Below are 19,539 nucleotides of genomic sequence, written 5' to 3' on the forward strand. Positions count from 1 at the left end.
AGACTTCCCCCTTGTATAAGCACACCAGTCATACTGGATTAGGGTCCACCCTACTGACCTCATTTTAAATTGATTACCTCTGAAAAGACCCTATTATCAAATAAGATCACTTTCTGAAGTACTGGGGTTAGGACTTTGAACTAACCTTTTTTTTTTTTTTTGGTGGGGGTTGGAGGGGGAGGAACAGCAACAAGTTAAAAATAGCGGCCATCCTCTCTAGAAGTTCCATAGCCCTCACCATGTCATGTCTGTTCCGTGTGGAGACCAAGGGTCACCACAGTGTACTGCTTTACACTTAGAATCTCTCTCACAGCTGAAAGACCTTGATGGGGGGCAAGAAGCTTTGCTGGTCTTAGTCATACAGATGGTGTTGAAACTGATGGAGCCATGGATGGAAGGAAACAGAATGAGTCAACACTTTAGGGATGATTGCAGATCAGGAACACCTGCTTGAGATTTTAGATGAATGAGAAACTCATGAGGTGCCTCTCTCCTTGAGTTTGCTCAGATCTCCAGCCTCCTTTTCTCCTTAACCATAAAACACTAGGTACTGCCATAAATCATTGGCAAGCTTTGGGATTACCCTGTGAGCTGTTTCTGTTACATCAGGCTGTGGCTCTAAGCCTCAGTTTCCTGTTCTGTAAGATGCATCAAGAACCAAGCTGAGATGGTCTAGATCAGCCTTAAGTGTTCTCAGGAGGTGGTACTGGAGTCAGGATCAGAAGTGGGGGGCAGAAGCGTGGCCGGCCTCATAGGAAGGAAGGTTTTCTACTTAAAGTTTGAAAATTGTTGGAAAGATCAGTTGCCACCCCCGAGCCTGGCCCCACATGTAACATCACTGTAGAGACTGTCTTGTTGTTCAGTCGCTAAGTCATGTCAAGACTCTCTGCTATCCCATGAATATAGCAAGCCAGGTTTCCCTGTCTTTCATTATCTCCTGGAGTTTGCACAAATTTGACTATTGAATCGGTGATGCCATTCAACCATCTCATCCTCTAGCACCCTCTTCTCCTCCTGCCTTCAATCTTTCCCAGCATCAGGGTCTTTACCAATGAGTTGGCTCTTTGCATCAGGTGGCCAAAGTATTGGAGCTTCCGCATCAGTCCTTCCAATGAATATTCAGGGTTGATTTCCTTTAAGATTGACTGGCTTGATCTACCTGCTGTCCAAGGGACTCTCAAGACTGCCTACTTTTAATAAATACCTCGGGGTGACTGTTGTCAGGAACGTTTGAGAATCAGTAGACTACTGGATTTCTAAAAGACCCTGCAGTCTTTAGTCTGTTTTCTCCTAAAACCAAAGACCAAAAACCATGGCGGTGAGACTGGGAATGAATTCACTAAACTACAAGTGAATCAGAGTTTATTAGGTAGAAGTGGCCAAGGTGCAACACAAACAGAAGTAGGCAACACGCAAATTGAACCGAACCTGAGATTCCGGGGGGTGGGGGGGGGGGGCGGTGGGAATCTGTCGTTTACACAATTCGCCACTTCCACCCGCACTGATACAGGGCTTGTTAGGGGAAATGAGGGAGTTATTTCAGTGGTAGGACCGGTGGTTCCGAAATGCTGTATACACCATGTCCGTGAAGCTTTCAAGGTGAGGCCACCGGCTCAAGGTCGAGATTTCAGAGTGGATGCAGCCAGACCCACCAAGATGGCAACGATCGTGAAGCCCTGGGCGGCGATCCGGGTACGCATCATGAGCTGGGAGCGCTGGCTCTGTCCCCGGTGAAAGCAGTAGAGACCATAGGTAAGGGCGGCCGCAGTGCCCAGGCAGCCTGAAGAGGCGACAAAAAGCAGGTGGGAAGTGGCAGGTCCGGCTCTAGAGGGCCCCTCCCCTCTTTGGTCTTCCCTCTTCAGGGTCAAGATATCCTTAAACAGGAGCTGAGGAGAGCGCGCTGTGGGTTGGAGCCGAGGTAGGAGGGGTGGGCAGAAGGAGGGCCGGGGCAGGGGGGTGGTCCTCGGAGTTAAGAGTCCGCCGCGTCCCAGCGCCCCCAATCCAGTCCAGCTCCTTCTCCAATCACGTTCACCCCTCACCGCCCGGCCCCTTCTCATTCCAGTCACCCAGCTGGGGTCCCGATCCTCCCCTATTTCATTCCCTCTACATCACTGCCCTCTTGGTCTACAGTTCCTACAGTTCCCACTTGCTTACCTATGGGTACCAATGGGTTCTCGCGGGTCTTGCGAATAAACTTTTCCTTGAAGCTCTCCGAAGTGCTGTATACACTGGGGCTAAAGCCTTCAATGACTGGGGGCTGCGATGGTTCAAAGGGTGCCTCCGGAGTGACACGGCCAGGAGTCTCCATGTTTCAAGCAACAGCAGTAGGCGAAAACTCGGACGCTAAGCCCCGCCTCCTGATGAGGTCATTAAAGGGGGCAGGGAAAAGGGCTTGCTGAACGTTGTACGCAGGCGCGTTCGCTCATGGCATTCTGGGAGTTATAGTAACCAGCCTGTGTCGCTGAGAAGAAGACTGCATTTCCCTAAAGCCTGCAAAACCACGTGCTCCACTAGCCGGAAGGAGTCGCTACACGCGGTAGTTGGAGAGAGAAGCAGAGGCTAGTATCCCGTGCTGTGGTCAGTGCAATGCCCAAAGCCAAGGGAAAGACTCGGAGGCAGAAATTCGGTTATAATGTTAACCGGAAGCGTCTGAACCGGAATGCTCGACGGAAGGCAGCGCCGCGGATCGAATGGTGAGGAGACCGGGGTTTAGAAGGCAGGAGACCTCGGCCAGGACGGCTAGCGAGATGACAGTCCCGCGACCGCCCTCTTTTTTTCCCCGTAGCTCACACATCCGACATGCCTGGGACCAGACCAAATCGGTGCGGCAGAACCTGGCCGAGATGGGTTTGGCTATGGACCCCAACAGGGCAGTGCCCCTTCTTAAGAGAAAGGTACTGACGTGGTCCCGGCCTTGCCCTCCGCCGCCACACCATCCTGAGCTGGCTTAATCCTGTCTGTTACTTCCCTCAAGCCCTTTTTGGGTTTGCGACTTCCCCACAGCCAGCTCGGCCAGCCTTACTGCGTTGAGATTACCTTTAGTATCTCCCTTATACTGCCTCCCTAGCACATATTGGACCTGGGTTGGAGCTTCCGTTTTCCTTCAGCACTCACTTTTTCCTTCTGAAATTAAACTGTTTGGATCCCTTGGCATCTCAGTTTTCCAGAATTTATCTTTTTCTGCCCTTAACTTTCCTAATAAGGAGTTTGGAATCCTTACTGTTCCTTACACCTTTCCTCAGTTATCCAGTCGTCCTTGGTCTGAGGCTTCCCTTGGGCTAGTTTCTCCAGAATAGTTCTTTTTCTGGACCACTTTCAAAAATAGCACCCCGTTTCCCTCAGTAACTTCTTTTCTACTTTAATTCATTGGCACTTGTAAATACTTTATGGCATGTCATGTGATATATTTATCTGTTTATTGTCTGTGCCTCTTTCCCCCAACATAATCTGCTTGGGGACAAGAACTCTGTGTTCCATTCAGTACTAAGCCTCACTCGGTGGTGCTTAGGATGTGACTAGTGGTCTGTAGTTAATGAATGGGCTTGCTGATTGGGTTTGTCCCGTTGCCTTCAGCCAAATTTCTTATTATCTCTTTATGCTAGAGGAACAGGGCACTACTGTTTATTGAATAAATGTGAAACTATAGCCAAGCACTGTCAGCCTGCTCCTTGCATAAGAGAAGGCATCTGACCTCTCTCCCTCATTGAAGTCTTAAGTGCTTTCTTGTGCATTGCTCCATTTGATAATCACACAGTGAAGTGAGGCAGGCAAGGAATATTCTGCCCATTTTATAGATAGACGCAGAAAGATAAATTGCTTACTTGAGCATCTTGGGAACCAAAAAGCATCCAGGGCATTAGCTCTTTTGGTCATCTATTCTTGCCTGACCTTGTGGAGGGATCCTTATGCATAAGGCAGTTGTGTTGGGATGGGCAGGAGCCTTTAGGATTTTCCCTCATCCAGGATATTTCTTCTGTCTACTGTTCTCACAGTCTCTGTTCTCTGCAGGTAAAGGCCATGGAAGTGGATGTAGAGGAGAGGCCTAAGGAGCTTGTGCGGAAGCCTTATGTGCTTAATGGTGGGTGTGGGCCACAATTTCTCTAGGTCAGCATCGTATACAGGGCTGGAAAGGACCCTCAGGTGTTCTCATTGTACAGATGGAGAAACTGAAGTTCAGAGGGAGGAAGTGAGCTGGTCCAGGGCTCAGCTGGCAGAGTTAGAACTGTGTCCTGGCCGAGACATTTTCAGTCTACTGACAAAGTTCCAATGTGTGAAGGGAGGCCAGAGATGTTCAGGGAGGACGTAACCAGTGCCTGAGAGGATAAAGGAGAAAACATTAAGTCTCAGGCATGAATTCAGCTTCTTATGAGTTTAAGGATGAACAGATTTTTTTTTAGAGATTCCACCATATAATCTTTGCAATGAGGATAAGATAGTTGGATAGCATCACTGATTCGATGGACATGAATTTGAGTAGGCTCCGGGAGTTGGTGATGGACAAGGAAGCCTGGTGTGCTGCAGTCCATGGGGTCTCAAAGAGCCAGACAAGACGAGTGACTGAACTGAATCTTTCCAATGATAAATCAACTTTATTTTAAGGCTATAGAGACTGAATATTAAAACAAGAGGGTAAATTCTGCAAAGTTTAAAGATTTGAATGACCGGACATTTAAAAAATATTATTTATTTATTTTTGGCTGTGCCTTCATTGATGCTCAGGCTGTTCTCTGGTCATGGCAAGCATCGCAGGCTTCTTATTGTGGTGGCTTCTCTTGTCGTGGAGCACAGGCTCTAAGTGCACCGTCTTCAGTAGTTGCAGCACGTGGGCTCAGTAGTTGTGGCTTCTGGGCTCTAGAGCACAGGCTCAAGAGTTGTGTCCACAGGCTTCATGCTCCACTGCATGTGAGATCTTCCCAGATCAAACCCGTGTCTCCTACCTTAGCAGGCCAATTCTTTACCTCTGGGCCACCAGGAAAGCCCTCTGACCAGATACTTGATATAGAATTCCATGAATTCTTGTCTGTAGTCTATTTTAGTGATTCTTGTAAGAGTTACTGCACAGGATTGTATATACAAAATCATGTGTACTTAGTGTAGTGAAAGCTAATCTTAAGTTTTACTTTCAATTCTTTAAAAATTTTAAAATTATGGTTAAAAAAAATCCCACAAAATTTACCATTAAAAAAAATGTTAATTGTGGCAAAAAATAAAAACCCTCAAAATTTACCATCATAATAATTTTAAAAATATTTAGCTCAGTAGTGGTGTGTGTGTGTGTTCAGTCACTAAGCTATGTCCAACTCTTCTGACCCCTTGGACTTCAGCTCTCCAGGTCCTCTGGATATGGATAGGTTTTCCCAGGCAATAATACTGGAGTGGGTTGCCATTTCCTTCTCCAGGGGATCTGCCCCATCCAGGGATTGAACCTGCATCTCCTGCATTGCAGGCAGATTCTTTACCGCTGAGCCATCAGAGAAGCCCAGCTATTTTAGGAGTGAGGCCATATTGACTCTAGAGTTTGGTTTTTCTCCTCACGTGGAACAGTGAGGTGCCTTGGGCCCTAGTTCCTACAGCTCGAGTTCTCATTTATTCACACCTTTTCATTTCACGTATTAACACTTTTAAGAGGTTCTCAAAGAATTTTAGAGCTGGAATGGAGCCCTGCATTGTGGACAAGCAATGTATCTTCATCTCTGTCCCTAGTACGTGGCACTAAGTAGAGATTTTTAGTTTGGTACCTTACTTTCACCCATCTGAGACCCAAAGAGAGGTGACTTATTGCCATGCTGATGGATGCTTGTGCCATAGGCAGAGCCTGGGGCCTGAGGGGCTAATGAGGAAGGTTCTAGCACTGAATTTGGAGAGGAAGAGGGGAAGGTCATCACTTGGCCAGTGTAGCAACTCTTGTGGCTTGGGATTGACTGAGCAGCTCAACTTATGCAGGAAGCAAAGCTTCATTCCCTGTCTCTTGGCTTCTCTCAACCCAGACCTGGAGGCAGAAGCCAGCCTTCCAGAAAAGAAAGGAAATACACTGTCACGAGATCTCATTGACTATGTTCGCTACATGGTGGAGAACCATGGGGAGAACTATAAGGTAAGTGGTTCAGGCCTGGCAGGAGGAACCACTTGGGCCCTTGGAGAAGGTACCCTGGACCATTTGGGGTCTGATCTTCTTGGCTAGTGCCTGTTCCTGAGATTGAGTGGAAACAAAGAGGAAAGATACCCTAGGAAATGGATCCCTTTGACAGAATGCTTATAATTGGGTAGACTGGGGAGCCTGTGGTGCGTATCCCACTCATAAAAATACATTGTTTCGTCACATGGTATTTTTAATGAACTGCAGGTGACCCTTGAACAACTTGAGAGTTAACCTGTGTGTAATTTACAGTTGGTCCTCCAAGTCTGCAGTTCCTCAAATCTAGGGATTCAACCATGGACCATGCAGTGCTATAGTATTTACTCCTGAAAAATACCCATTATAAGTGGACCCATGCAGTTCATATCTGTGCTGTTTGAGTTAACTGCTGTTCGGGGGTTAACTCCCATTTTAATTATGGGAGGTCTCAAGTAAAAGTCCTTATTTTTTTTTTGGCTTCTCTTAAAAATGGAAAGATCTGGCTACACTGGACCTCTGTGCCCATGTGGGATCAGTTGGTGATGGACAAAGAATGAGCTACTCAGCTGGTCTCAGCTCCTGCCTAGTCTCTGAGGGTACTTGTACCCGTTTTCCCACATACACTATGACTTTTTTTTTTTTTTTTTTAACACTATGATTTTTGACGCGAGGAATCTGAATCTCAGGGATGGGCAGTACCTTGTCCAACGCAGGGCTAGGGATTTGAACTTTGCCTGTCCAGCCTTCTTCATTCAAGTGGCCCTTTTCTTTCCTTAGGCTATGGCCCGGGATGAGAAGAATTACTATCAAGATACCCCAAAACAGATTCGGAATAAGATCAACGTCTACAAGCGTTTTTACCCAGCAGAGTGGCAAGCCTTCACTGATTCTTTGCAAAAGAATAAAATGGAGGTTGAGTGACTGGTTTATGCCTACCCCAGGTTGAGGCTTCCTCCTGGACCAGAGAAGCAAGGAGTGGTGTACATCTACAGATGAGGCCAGCCAAACCCCATGGAATCAAAGGGTTACAATGCACGTGCGCGCGTACACACACACTCACTCTCTCTCACTTTTCACTTTGGAGAAGATACTGTCTCCCAGAGGCTCCAATTTATATTCTTCTGGGGGCTCTGGGCAAAGCCAGAACCTGCTGTTTTCTGAGCGCGTGGTTTGTTTGAATATAGTCTGTGTACAATAAAATAGTTATTTCTACTTCTCTGACAGTTTTGTATTTGCCCTCCCAGCCAAGCCCTGGGGCTGCCCCCTTCAGTAACCTCCTCAACCAAAGTAAAGAGGCCATTCAGTCCTTTGCACATTCATGTACCCTCCTAGGCACAGCTGCCCTCCCTTTCCTCCCCTGTTCTTGTTCTACTGCTCGCTACCTTGGTTTCCTGAATAGCAGTTACACTATCACTTCTACAAAAAAGTGAGTCAGTCACTTAGTCACGTCTGACTGTGACCCATGGACTGTAGTCTGCTGGGCTCCTCTGTCTATGGGATTCTCCAGACGAAATACTGGAGTGGGCAGTCATTCCCTTCTCCAGGTATCTTCCTGACCCAGGGATAGACCCTGGGTCTCCTGCACTGCAGGCAGATTCTTTACCATCTGAGCTAACTAATACTTCTATGGAAGACTGGGCTGCTGGGAGGGGCCTCCAGTGCTGGCCCCACCCCAGGCTGGGGGCTGGTGAACGGGTTTTCTGTGGCCCTGGTCTGAAGCCAGTTGTGGCTCGAGAGCCAGTGGATAAGATGCTATACAGCTGCCTCCTGATCTGCCTTCAAGTGACCTGCCTTTGCTGCTTGTCTTTTGAGTCTGAAGTCCCCAAACCTGCTTTCTGAGATGTCTGTTGGACTGCTGAGTGCAACTCTGCTGTGTTCCAAGTCCTGGGCTACACACTGCATGGCATTCCTTTGGGCCTGGCCTGTGTAATCTGGTGGCATGATTGGTATGTAGCAGGATTATAGTCACAGTGAGGTGGGTGCTGGGCATTTTGATTCATTATTGTCAGGTATCAATAATATAAAAACCTGTTCCTGAGGTTTCTCCTTAAGTCACATAAAATTTGTCTCCCCTCACTGCTCTAGAAAAGGAGTTAAGTGTTTTTACATAAAACATTTCACAAAAAACCCACACAGTTGTGTGGTTTTATCTTCTCACAGGTAAGGAAGCAGGCTTGAGAGGCATTAACATGGGGTTTGAAGTTAGTCTGTCCAATGACTACGCCTAGACTTTCGCTTGCTGGCCTTCTCTTTGGCCACTGAAAGCAGCCCACCGTCTCACACCGTTAAGGCGGGCTGGAAACTGGACAGAAACCTGCCTTTTGGACTCGGCTTGCTAGACTCCAGCAGTGACCGTCACCGTGAGCGAAGGCTTTGGGAATGAAAGCTTAAGGAATGCAGAAGTCCTTCAGAGCATTCTGAAATCAGGCCTGTGACCGGGCCAGGCCCTTAACCTTGTTTCTTCACCCAGTTCAGCTGCCATACCACAGGGCGTTACGGAAGCCTTCCATGCCACCTTCCTCTGCGCCCAGGCTGTCAGTGTCCTGGAGTCCCCCAGCCCCAACTTCTGTAGCCAGTGCCAGTAACTGCCTTTTAGTCTGGTTGGACATCCCCTACCAGACTGGGTTTGAATGCAGCGACCTTGTGAGGGAACCACAGAGCCCAGCCCAAGGGCAGGTGTTGGGGGGACACTTGTGGAATGGCGCCACCTCCATTCTGACCTCTGGTGTGGAGGCAGTCAAAGCCGTTCTCCAATTCTGTAAAGCAATTATTCTCCAATTAAAAAACAAAACAGCATTGCTAAAATTAAAAAAAAAAGTTCTCACTTCCATTTTCATGCCTAGCTCTGGCCTTGTCAGCTAGAACTACAAGGGTTTGGGTATCTCCCCAAAAGTACTGTTAGGCCAAAGCTGATGTACCCACCCACCCCAGCGTGGACTGAAGGGATTGGGATTTGCTGTGGGATGTGTTCTGGGACCACCCTCCATAGCTGTCCCTCCCTGGGACTGTTAAGCACCAAGCATGTTTGTTCCTCAAAATCAGAATTTATATGAAACCACCACCAAATTTTTGGCATTTATTGTACACAGCCACCAACACTCCATTTTATGCAGTTTGTGGGCCTGGGTTCACAGGGCATGGGCTGGGACAGCAAGGCTCCTTTACTTCAGATCTGATGGCAATCTTTCCCTTGTCCCTTTATGGGCCCATCTCCAGGAGGCAGCAGGGAAAGCTGGAGGTTTCCCTTTAAAGAGTTACTAGAGAAGACTTGGAGGTGACAGCAGTTGGCAGGGGTGAGGCAGACTGCTGACTGTGCAGGTCTGAGGTCTGGGGCAGCTGTGAGAGGACGAGGATAGACGCCACAGACGAGTTTCAGTGGCTGGTTTGAGATGCTGGCAGTTGCTACTAACCTAGCCTAAGAACAAAATATTTTCCAAAGGCAAGTGGAAACATTTTTCTGGAGAATCGGGGGTCTCATTCAGACATGCTAGAGCTGTGAAATTTTTCACCAGCACTTCTAAGGAGGGTCCGGAGGCCCGGAGGGACCAACTTCACCTCCTCTCCAGTCCTCACAGCTGGATACCACTGTGTTGGCACAAGCTTACAATGGATGGTTCCAAACACCAGGAGGTGCCAGAGGAGGCTTTTTGGGATAGGCAGCTGGTCCAAGGTGGTGGTCCCAGTAGCCTCAAGAGTCCTCTTGCCTAGACCATCCACGTGTCCAGGCTCTGGGCCAGGCTGACCTCTCTTCAGAAGGACAGCAGCAGGTCAGAAGCCATGATTTCATTCAAATAACCTCAAGAGCAGAAGCCCCCAGTGTCAGGGTGCATGATTCACAGGTTCAACCGGCACACAGATGCATGAGCTGCCTTCCCAAGCGTGAAGTGGGCACTGTATGGTCTTCATGAGAGTGCGAGAGCTGCCCGGCCGTCCATTTGCTAGTCCCAAGCTCAGGTGGGGCGGAGGGGGAAACATGCTGTCATCCCGGTTAGTCAGGAGCTGCACTTGAGATGAACAGGTTCCCCAAAGCAGCCACCTAGGCTCTTGAGCCAAAGTCACATTCAGGAACAACTACATAAGAGCGCAAGGCAGTCAGCGGTTCTGAAAAAAGGCCCTTCCCCGACTCTGCCCAGCCTGGTTCTGGTAGGAACCGGGACACAAGCACTGTCTGGCTCCCCACCTGGAGGACAGGCCAGCAGAGGAGTGCTGCCGTCAGCCACAGACACGCGCACACCCACAGGCCGACAGGACGTCCATATGGCCTGTACAGGCACCGAGGGCCACTGCCCGGGACCTTCAGTGCTCCTCGGTGGTGTCTTCTCGTGTGCCCCCGGGACCTGTTGGCTCTGAGACTGGCCTTTGAAAGCTGCTCAAGTACGTAACTATTCTCACCTCCTGACAGTGGGGACTTTTAAAAACTGTACTACATAGTGATATGCACTAGACCAAAGGCAGAGCTTAATTAGTAGAAAAGGGCGCCCCTCTCCAAAATGTTGGCTCCAAGGGTAACTTTCAAGTATTAACGCTAGAGGACAAGGTGAAGTTCACAGAACAGAGAAGTCAAGTCTCCTTACTTTCTGCCAGCAAAATGAAGTGTCAGCAGAGTTTCAAAGGCTACTCTAAAACCCAAGTCATTCCCAAAATATTTAAAATAAAATCAGTCAAATCACTTAAGACAGAAAGTTAATCTGAATTTCAAAGAAAAGTGATTCTATTCTGAGACACCTTCCCGGCCCACCCTTCTTGCACCCGCCACAGTATGAAACTGTAGCACGCTGAGTAAATGTCAAATGAAACAAAGGCACATAATCTCTATTCTCAATTAAAAAGCAAACTGAGTTGGTTACCTCCTCAAAAAAAAGGCCCATTTGTGGCTGTCGACTGTTCAGTGGCCTCTTGACAGACAAAAGGTTCCTTCTGCCTGCACTGAAGAGTCAGTACAGAGACAGTCTTTAAACTGGCTGGTCACTGGAAACAGGAGAATCATGGAATGTGTTCTGGAGAGGACACCAGCTATTCTGTCCAGCTTTGCCTTAGCTGCACAATCAGCAGGTCCAGGAAGGCTGTGCGATATACTCAAGGCTACCCATTGGTTGGTCTGCTAATTCTAATTTCTTTGTAAGAGTAACTATGATGAAATTGCCTCTCCCAGACTCATTTGTTACCTCTACAGAGTTTGTGTCCCTTTGACGTATTAGGCCAAGTATTGGAGTTCAAGTTCATATGGGTCATGGTGAAATTCTATGACATTAAGTACAGCCACAAAGTGTTGGGGGAGGAAGAGCTCTGTCTCCATTGACACATGTAGCTTACCACACTGTCATTCATGATTCCAGCTATTTTCCTCAAAGATCCAAATTTTCCATGACAGTCATCTAGGGTTTGGATAACAGCACCTAGAAACAGAGCCTAAAACTTGGGCCTGTTCCTTTTATAAATAAATAAATAATTAAATGCAGTCTGGAGGCCAACATCCTGCTCCCCTGACAAGTCTTCCCAGGAACACAGGCAGGCTCCTTCCTTCCCCAGACTTATGTAAACATGGGCATTGGCACAGGTAAGTGTAAGAGTAGCAGCTTCTGACTCCAGATTGGGGTGGGTGTGGGTTTCAGTTTCTGATTAGGGGGTGAAGACCACTTATTCTATTTAAGAGGTTAGCAGGCTGGACCTCAACCTTGGGAAAGCAGGGAGGTTTCAGGAAGCTCCTTGCCAGGATCTCTAGATTCCTCCTCAAGCTTCCTATCTTCATGGGTTGGTTAGAAAGCCACCACCTAAATCACCTCTCTTTAATAGGGATGGCCCAGAGAGGCAGGGATTGCACAAGGCCATGAGCCAGCTGGGGTTGGAGCATAAGGCAGGACAGGGAGTCTGAGCTCGTGGCTTACGGCCCAGAACCTGTGCACATGAGAGGGTGCAAAATCACCAGAAGGGATCAGTCTAGGATTAGGGCATACTTCGGACACCTACACCAGTCCTCACCCCTTGGGACCAGCAGGGCGGGGAGAACTGAGCCTGCTGGGCAGCTCGCTGTACAGGTCAGAGGATGAGGCTGCCTTCCCTGGTGAAAGTGGGATCCACTTGCTGCTCAGAATGAGCAAGACACTGTCCTCTCCCACCCTTGGCCTCAACTGCCTCCCTGCTTCAGCCTCATGGCTAGCTCACTGGGAGGCCTCTGTGTGGTTCCTGGCCTCACCCAGGCCCTGCTCTTGAGGGTGAGGAGGGAAGAAGGGAGGAGATGTTATGTAGCCCGTGCCCCAGGCCCAAGCTGGAGATGAAGAAGCAGGAGGAGCAGAACTGAAGTCTCCAGGGCTGGCTAGTGAGCGGGTGGGCACCAGCCTAGGAGAGAAGCTCCAGGAGCAGTTTCCAGATGTGCACGGTGCCAGGATTTTCAAAGCTGGTTCCTGCAGGGGCAATGCTGGCTGCCAAGAGGAAAACTTCCCGCTGGCTATCGACAGCCTGCAGGCCCAGCTCCTGTTGCAGCTCCACCATACTCATGGCTTCGCTCAGGTCCTGGGATGAAACGGAGACGTCAGGCTGGATTGAGAGTGTGTCCCAACAACCCACCCTTGTCATCTGTGAAATAAACTGTTCATCAGCTCCCTGGGGGGGGACACTGGGGCCTAAGTTCTCTCTTGGCCAGTTGGTCTAAACTCACTTCCTCATCTCTGACTTTCCTTGGTATCAACTTCTTTCCACCCCCTCATTCTCACTCATAGCCACTGTGCTAAGAAACAGCACGTCCTCTAAGTCAGGCATTGTGATAGGTACTCATCTCATTTAACTCACTGTCCATACTCAACTGATGGGGAAATCAGCTCAGGGAAGTGGTATCATTTAGCGAAGGAAACAGTGATACGTGGCAGAGCCAGGTTTTAAAGCCAGGTTGGTTTGATGACCAAGTTTATGACCTTTACAGAAATCTTAGCTCAGTTTCCTAAATTCAATGGTGGAGAGATCTTATGGTAAGGTCACTTTCAGACAAAGGCTTCACCTCCCCTAGACTCCTACAAACCTGTTGAGGAAAAAACAGAGGCCACTACTCAACATGGCTGCTGATGGTGCATTTAATTTCAAGCCTGGCCCAAGATTAAAAGGTTTCTTCTTGAAGCAGTTCATAGAATGATGGGACCTTAGGTGCTGTCTTCTGTAAAGTTTAAAATCACTATAAACCATAGTTTATATATAAGATGACATGATTCATTGTCCAAACTGGGTTACTTTTGAGACTCAAAGTGGGAACTAGTATAGTTATATCAGAGCAACAGGCATAGCTGGGGCCTGTCGCAGGCAGACCAGAACATAAGGTTACCCTATTTATAACCATGCCAGATACTTCTTGATAGGCAGAGGAAACCTGAGGTCTAAGACAGACAGCATGTCTCCAAGCCAGGCTGGAAACATGTCCCACAGCTCTCAGGGCCATGGGCCCACACCACCTGAAACACAACAGGACTCTGTACTGCAGCAGAGAATGGCACCGTAAGTATGTGATGCCAAGAGTTACTGGGCCAGGAGACGTATGTAGCATAGAGTGAGGAGCAGGAAATTTGAGGAGGATCTGAGCTCAAGACCTGGCTTTGCCACATAGCAGCTGTAACTTTGGGCTAACGTCAAGGCCTATAGTGAGGTCATGATTACAGTGTTATCATGTTATTAGTATTTAACTTGTTAACTTCTTACCACTTCCCAGCTATAGCTCTCTGATCTAGAGTCAGAGATCATTAAGGATATAGCAGAGTGGAAAAGGTGCAATTAAAGTAAAACTTTCCAATTTACTATTTTCAAGGTATACAAAATCTCTCTGAGCTTCAGATTCCCTGTATGTAAAATGAAAACAGTATCCTATAGCTTACAGAGTGAATAGAAACATCATATGAAATATTATTCGAAACCACACCTCAGACACAGTGGACACAGAGAAATTATTTTTCTCATTCTTCCAGGATGACAAATGACAGGGAGGCAGAGAGGGAGGCAGAGAGGACGAGGGATGAGGAATGAGGACACAGCACAGGTAGCAGAGGGGGTGACAGTATCAGCTGTGTGCTGCAGGTCATGGGTCTAGGCCCGAGTCCCTCTCCGGTGCTCCCTGCCCTAGGCATCGTGGATCCGGCCCAGCTGGCCGTAGCCAGCCTCCCATGGCCCTCACCTGCTTGTTGGCCACCACCACAACAGGCAGGTCAGGGTCCTTGTCCAGCAGCTTGTGCAGCTCCTGTCGGGCCCACGGCAGCCGCAGCCGGTCAGCCGAGTCCACCATGAACACCAGCACGTCCACTTCATTCACAAACTCCTTCCAGTAGAAGCGCAGATTCTGGCTGCCGCCGACTGAGGAGAGGCCAGGGGCCAGCTCAGAGCCTCCCTGGGCCCCGGGCTCTCTACTTACAGCCCACCCCCACATCACTTCCAGCCTCCCAAGGCTCCACTGGCCAATGGAGCAAGGGAAAGTCCATGGGTTCCTGAGCCAATTGGACCTGGGTGCAGCTCTAGCAAGGGAAAGTCCACGGGTTTCTGAGCCAATCGGACCTGGGTGCAGCTCTAGCTCTGACAGCTATATCTCCCTGAGCAGGTCGACACCTCTGAGCATCAGTCTCTTCCTCACTCAACTTACCTAACAGGTTGTAGCAAAACCCCAAAGTACTGTACACAATGTACCTTTCACAGAACTGGGGTATAAGATGTCCTCAAAACACAGTACTCTGGTTCTTTGTCCTGGCCTGTCCTGCCTCCTCCCAATCCCTAGCTTCCTCCCAGGTCAGTGGCTGTCGTCAGCAGCCAGGACCCCCTGTGCTGCCTGAGAACAGCCATTCTCCATTCAGTTTTTCTTGTTCAGTCTGGTTGCCCCATTTTCTTCCCTTGGAAAAGCCATACTCAATCCTGCCACCGTGTGGCTGTCCAAGTAGCACCTCCCCCAACCTGGGTTGCATTCCTGTTCCTCTGTGTCCCTCTGCAAAGTCCTCAATGGTCACCCCTGCATCCTAGTGTTTCTGATTAGACTTCTGACACTTGTGGACTCTCAGCTCTTTGAGAGTTAGAGCTATGTATCTCTGGATCCCCCCAAAGCCCTCAGCACAATGCCTGGCACATAGCAGGCACTCAACAAGTATATACTGAGTACTTACTAGGTGCCAAGCACTGATCTGGGTGCTGGGGACACAGAGGTCAGCAAGGCAGGCAGGGGGGCCCTGCTCTCAAGGAGCTCCCTCTGTAACCAGGACCAACACAGCAGTAACACAAAAACACATTCCACAAGGGAAGGAAATAAAACAGAAAAAGTCAAAGTGGCGGGGTGGGGTGGGGGTAGTGTCTGCTGGTGGCTTTGGATTGGGTGGTCTGAGAAGGTGGCCTAAGGAGGTGGCACATGAGCTCAATCTGGGATGATGACAAGGAGCTGGTCATGAGAAGAGGCAGAGAAAAGTGTTATAGGCACCGGACAGGGCAAGATCCATGTGTTCAAGAAACAGAAGGCATTCAAGGTGGCTGAGGCGCTGCCAGAGGGGGAGAAGGAGCCACGACCAGCAGGGCTGGCCAGGGCTGGACCACACAGGGCCTGTAAGGCCACAGAGAGGCTTTGGGAGCCCCAAAAGCATTTTAAGCAAGAACGACATGAAGTGATACGGATTTCTGAAAGATGCTGCTGGTCAACATTGAGGACAGAAGTGGAATCAGGAAGACCAGCAAGGAGACTGCTGCAGTACTGACAGGTGACCATGGATGGGGACAAGCAGGCAAAGATGGAGGTGGGGAGAAACAGACAGATGCAAACTCTACTGGAGGATAAAGCTGACAGAACTAGTTAATAAAATGGATATACGAGGTGGGGGTGGGAAGGGGAGGGAAAAGTCAAAGATCCACAAGGGGCTCATTCTCAGCTGGGCTCCAGGCCAAGCACTGTAGGTGACCACAGCAAAGTGAGTGGTGTGGCAGGGGAAAGGCCCCGGACATGAATGGGAGATCTGGGTTTGAATCCAGGTTGAGTGACCTTATTGAGCCTGGATACTGTCTCTGCCAGACAGAGTGGGCCTCAACTGCAGAACCCCCATCTGAATTTTCTGTGTCCTGGGCACGAGAGATGGAGACACAGAAAGCATGCTAAAAGGCCTGAATCTCAGGTGAATATCAATGTTTGCTACGATCAGGGAAGAAAGATGTAGCCAGGGCAGGCTAGCAGGCAAGGCCCTGAGACCAGAGGAACTGGGCCCATTGAGGCCAATGGCCAGGCCTTGAGTCTGATCCCACCACTTTGGCACTTAACTAAACCCACTGAGTCTTTATGGTCTGAGTAATATGGCTGACAGAAATCCACCTGTTCCTTTCCACTGAGTCTGTGACTGGACACAGGGGTAAAGTACTGCTGGCCTCTCAATACCCTCTCTCCTAGCCACTCCTGAGATCCCAGGAAGCCTAACATTGAGGGCAGGAGGCTATTCAGATCCTCCTTTGATCACTCACTCAACAAGTGATCTTCCAGGTACCTGATTGGGGCTGGGCCCTAGGGGCCAGAGCTGGATCAGATTTATCTGTGCCCTAGATGCGCAGTCAGGGACACAGGGAGGTATGTGGAAAACACAGTAGCAGAAGGGGAGCCCAGAGCAAGAACTCTTAAGCTAGCCTGGGGGTCAGATAAGGCTTCATGGGATATCACCTTTGACCTGAACCTTGAAGGATGAACAGCAGTTCATAAAGGGAAGAAGGGTTTTCCAGACTGGGAGAACAGTGCATGCAAAGCACAGATGATAAGAAAGAAAAAAGCAAGCACCCTTCAGAAACCCTGGAGAACTCCATGGATTGAGAAGGCTGACAGGCTACACCGTCCATGAGGTCTAAAGAGTTGGACACGACTGGGTGACTATCACTCATTTCAGAAAAAAGCAATGTACAGGGTGCTTAATATCGAGAGCCCAAGCTAGACAGCATTAACAGACTAGCAAGCTGCCTGAGCTTGGATAAATTATTTAACTTTCTGGGCCTCACTGCCTCATGCAAGACATATATAATGAACGTAATAACTCTTTCCAGTTTTATGGAGCTGTTGGCAGGGCTTTTTAAAGTGCTGTCTGTCAAGTGCTTGGCATACAGAAAACTTTAGCTGTGAGTCTATCAGGGTTAGGCACGTGGGCTGCAGTAAGGGTGAGGGACAGGGGGCGACCAAACCAGAGAACAGAGCAGTGTTGGACTCCATCCTGTACCCCAGGGACACATGGGAAAGATTTTCTACAAGGGCGTGTCCTGCTTAGATAACAAGCCCCAACTTGGGTCCAGCTGAGATGATGGGGGAGACGGGCGCGGGGGGAGGGGGTGTCTGCTCACTCTCCAGCAGGTCCACCTCGAAGTCCCTGGTGGGCAGTCGCACGGAGTTGAAGCCCCAGGTGGGGATGTGGCCTTCCAGCGGTGGCTTTCCCGCCAGCACGCGCAGGAATGTGCTTTTCCCGGAGCCGTCCAGCCCCAACACCAACACCTCGCGCTGCTCCAGCTCCTCCAGCGCCGGCTCCACGTCCTCCTCGTCCTCGGGCTGCGGAGCACGGGTCAGGCTGCGATCGGCACCCTCCGGCCTCACCCTTCCCCCAGGGAAGACCGAAAGCCCAAAGCGCACATCCCCGCCCTCCCACCATCAAGGGACTGCCAGGCCCGCTCTGGTGCACACGAGCGCTGCCAACAGAGTCCTGAATTCCCAAAAGCCGTTCTAGCCTTCCCTGGGTGACCTCATGCAAATTCCTCCGCTTCGCGGAGCCTCAGCCTCCCTAGACTGACAATCCCTCCTCACTCCATGGAGGCAAGAAGCGCCGAATCCCGGCAACAAGCGAAACAGCGGCGGGCCGGCGGGAGGGGCCGGAGGGCATCCCGAGCTGGACGCACAGCGCAGGCGCCAGCCGGGCGCCAGCTGCACCCGGCGCTGGCTGGACAGCGCTCCCCGACCGCGCGCTCGCGCCCCGGCCGCGGCGAGTAAGCCGGAGGCCTACAGCGGCGCGGCGCAGCACAGCACACGCCCCCAAACGCCCAGCGGTTCCAGGGTTCCGGGACTCCCAGTAGCCCGCCACGCGCCCACCAGCGTGACGCCTGCGGCGCCAAGCTCTCAACTCGCAGGGCGGCGGTCACACCCCCTCGGCTGCACGCGCGGAGGCGCCGAGCCTCCTCGGGCACTCACGTCCCACTCGTCCCACTGTGGAAGGCCGGCAGGCTCAGCGCCCCACCAGGCCTCGCCTCCGTCCCAGCGCCGCTCCCGTCCGCTGCCGAAGTAGGTCTTCCAGAGGATGAAGAGCACCGAACCGAGCACGGCCGCCGCGCCACCCAGCGCCAGCACCAAGGGGCTCAGCGGCCGCGGCGCCATCGGGGCGGGCGAGGAGCGCAAGTGCGGGTTGCACAGGCCGAACCAGCCGGCCTGAAGAAGATGGCCCCGCTGCGACTGCCTCGGCCGCGCCCACCCACCCAACCAACCCAGCCCCGCACTACAAGCCCCACAATGCACCGCCGCTGTCGCGACAGGCGGCGGGAGCTGGGGGCGCAGCCCGGAGAGCCGGGTCCTCCCGCCCACTCCGCTAGGTGCGGTGTGGAGCGAGAGGCTGTGCCTAGGCAGGACAAGACGTGGTTACATTGGCATCTAGCGGGCACTTACTGTTAGGGGATTAGCCCAAGACGTTTTAGGTTACCCCTTAAAACAGTGCCCCTTGTTAGGGAAAACAGGCCCTAGTCGCACCTTCGTGTGTGGGTTGTAGCCTGCATTCAACCACAGGTAGTATGCTTCCTGGGCATCCCTCATGATCTCCAAGAGGAATTGCAATGGGATGGCAGGTTATGGAGTGGCAGGGGCCGGATTGGAACCCAGGTCCCTGACTTTTAGTACTGTCTACCTTCTGTTGGCTGCTGCCTGGCTCCCAGGGGTTCTGCTCTCTTGGAGTCTCTTGATGAAGCGTCCTGATGAAGCCAGCCGGGGCAGGGAATCAGTGTTTAGACCTCACCACTTTGTCCCGTGACCCCCAGTGACTGCCAAAGTTTCCAGGGTGTAGCACAAGGAGGAAAAGCAGGAGAAACGGGCCCGGAGTACTCAAGAGGAGGAACCCCATGAGAAACTCTGGGGTGAATGGGTTTATTTTTATTGTAAATCGCTTCAAGCCATTTTATAGACCAGGGTGCATTCTGGGCTTTTTTCTAGTCACCCACAGGTATGCTCAGATCTCTCCTGTTTCCTCTGCCTCTCCTTTCCATTTCAGACCCACTTCTGGATAATGTGCATTTTCTATTACTCACTCCCACCAATCCAGAGAAACTATTCTTAACAGGGTCTCTAACAAACTCATTAAATCCCTTGGTAGTGAAATAAGAGGGGAGAAGAGATGTTGCCAGTGTTGGTGGTTTAGTTGCCAGGTGGTGTCCCACCCTTAGGACCCCATGGACTGTAGTCCATTAGCCGTAAGACATGACAAAGACTG

The 19,539-nt window shown here is 50.5% G+C and overlaps 3 protein-coding genes across 6 annotated transcripts; 1 reads left to right on the top strand and 2 right to left on the bottom strand.

Moving 5' to 3' along the window:
* Positions 1-1,345: 1,345 nt before the first annotated feature.
* On the bottom strand, positions 1,346-2,372 carry HIGD2A (HIG1 hypoxia inducible domain family member 2A). Its single transcript, XM_006075554.3, has 2 exons — positions 2,155-2,372; positions 1,346-1,780 (listed from the first exon to the last, which is right to left on the bottom strand). Exons 1-2 carry the CDS (start codon positions 2,306-2,308, stop codon positions 1,614-1,616), a joined length of 321 nt encoding a protein of 106 aa, XP_006075616.2. The 5' UTR covers positions 2,309-2,372; the 3' UTR covers positions 1,346-1,613.
* A 66-nt stretch (positions 2,373-2,438) lies between these two features.
* Positions 2,439-7,327, top strand: NOP16 (NOP16 nucleolar protein). 2 transcript variants are annotated; one of them, XM_006075555.3, is made up of 5 exons: positions 2,442-2,693; positions 2,786-2,894; positions 4,009-4,078; positions 5,988-6,094; positions 6,893-7,327. In XM_006075555.3, the coding sequence occupies exons 1-5, from the start codon at positions 2,587-2,589 to the stop codon at positions 7,034-7,036; spliced, it is 537 nt and encodes a 178-aa protein (XP_006075617.1). In that variant the 5' UTR covers positions 2,442-2,586; the 3' UTR covers positions 7,037-7,327. The 2 variants fall into 2 exon arrangements, with proteins under 2 accessions (XP_044803723.1, XP_006075617.1); XM_044947788.1 differs by lacking the exon at positions 4,009-4,078 and having other exon boundaries at positions 2,439-2,693.
* Positions 4,094-18,562, bottom strand: ARL10 (ADP ribosylation factor like GTPase 10). 3 transcript variants are annotated; one of them, XM_044947787.1, is made up of 4 exons: positions 18,258-18,557; positions 17,423-17,624; positions 14,265-14,440; positions 4,094-4,313 (listed from the first exon to the last, which is right to left on the bottom strand). In XM_044947787.1, exons 1-4 carry the CDS (start codon positions 18,438-18,440, stop codon positions 4,245-4,247), a joined length of 630 nt encoding a protein of 209 aa, XP_044803722.1. In that variant the 5' UTR covers positions 18,441-18,557; the 3' UTR covers positions 4,094-4,244. The 3 variants fall into 3 exon arrangements, with proteins under 3 accessions (XP_044803722.1, XP_025148761.1, XP_006075618.1); XM_025292976.2 differs by lacking the exon at positions 4,094-4,313 and adding an exon at positions 6,891-8,871 and having other exon boundaries at positions 18,258-18,562; XM_006075556.3 differs by lacking the exon at positions 4,094-4,313 and adding an exon at positions 9,178-12,625.
* Positions 18,563-19,539: the final 977 nt, after the last annotated feature.

Source organism: Bubalus bubalis, chromosome 9, assembly GCF_019923935.1.
Source record: "Bubalus bubalis isolate 160015118507 breed Murrah chromosome 9, NDDB_SH_1, whole genome shotgun sequence".
NCBI classification, from domain to species: Eukaryota; Metazoa; Chordata; class Mammalia; order Artiodactyla; family Bovidae; genus Bubalus; species Bubalus bubalis.

Excerpts from the sequence above, each read along its gene's own strand:
- HIGD2A (XM_006075554.3), bottom strand. The coding sequence starts at position 2,308 with ATGGAGACTCCTGGCCGTGTCACTCCGGAGGCACCCTTTGAACCATCG. Across the intron at positions 1,781-2,154 it reads GAACCCATTGGTACCCATAG|GCTGCCTGGGCACTGCGGCC; the intron begins GTAAGCAAGTGG and ends TCGCCTCTTCAG.
- NOP16 (XM_006075555.3), top strand. The coding sequence starts at position 2,587 with ATGCCCAAAGCCAAGGGAAAGACTCGGAGGCAGAAATTCGGTTATAAT. Across the intron at positions 4,079-5,987 it reads GAAGCCTTATGTGCTTAATG|ACCTGGAGGCAGAAGCCAGC; the intron begins GTGGGTGTGGGC and ends CTCTCAACCCAG. Across the intron at positions 6,095-6,892 it reads ACCATGGGGAGAACTATAAG|GCTATGGCCCGGGATGAGAA; the intron begins GTAAGTGGTTCA and ends TTCTTTCCTTAG.
- ARL10 (XM_006075556.3), bottom strand. The coding sequence starts at position 18,440 with ATGGCGCCGCGGCCGCTGAGCCCCTTGGTGCTGGCGCTGGGTGGCGCG. Across the intron at positions 17,625-18,257 it reads CACAGTGGGACGAGTGGGAC|CCCGAGGACGAGGAGGACGT; the intron begins GTGAGTGCCCGA and ends CGTGCTCCGCAG. Across the intron at positions 12,626-14,264 it reads TGGTGGTGGCCAACAAGCAG|GACCTGAGCGAAGCCATGAG; the intron begins GTGAGGGCCATG and ends GTTTCATCCCAG.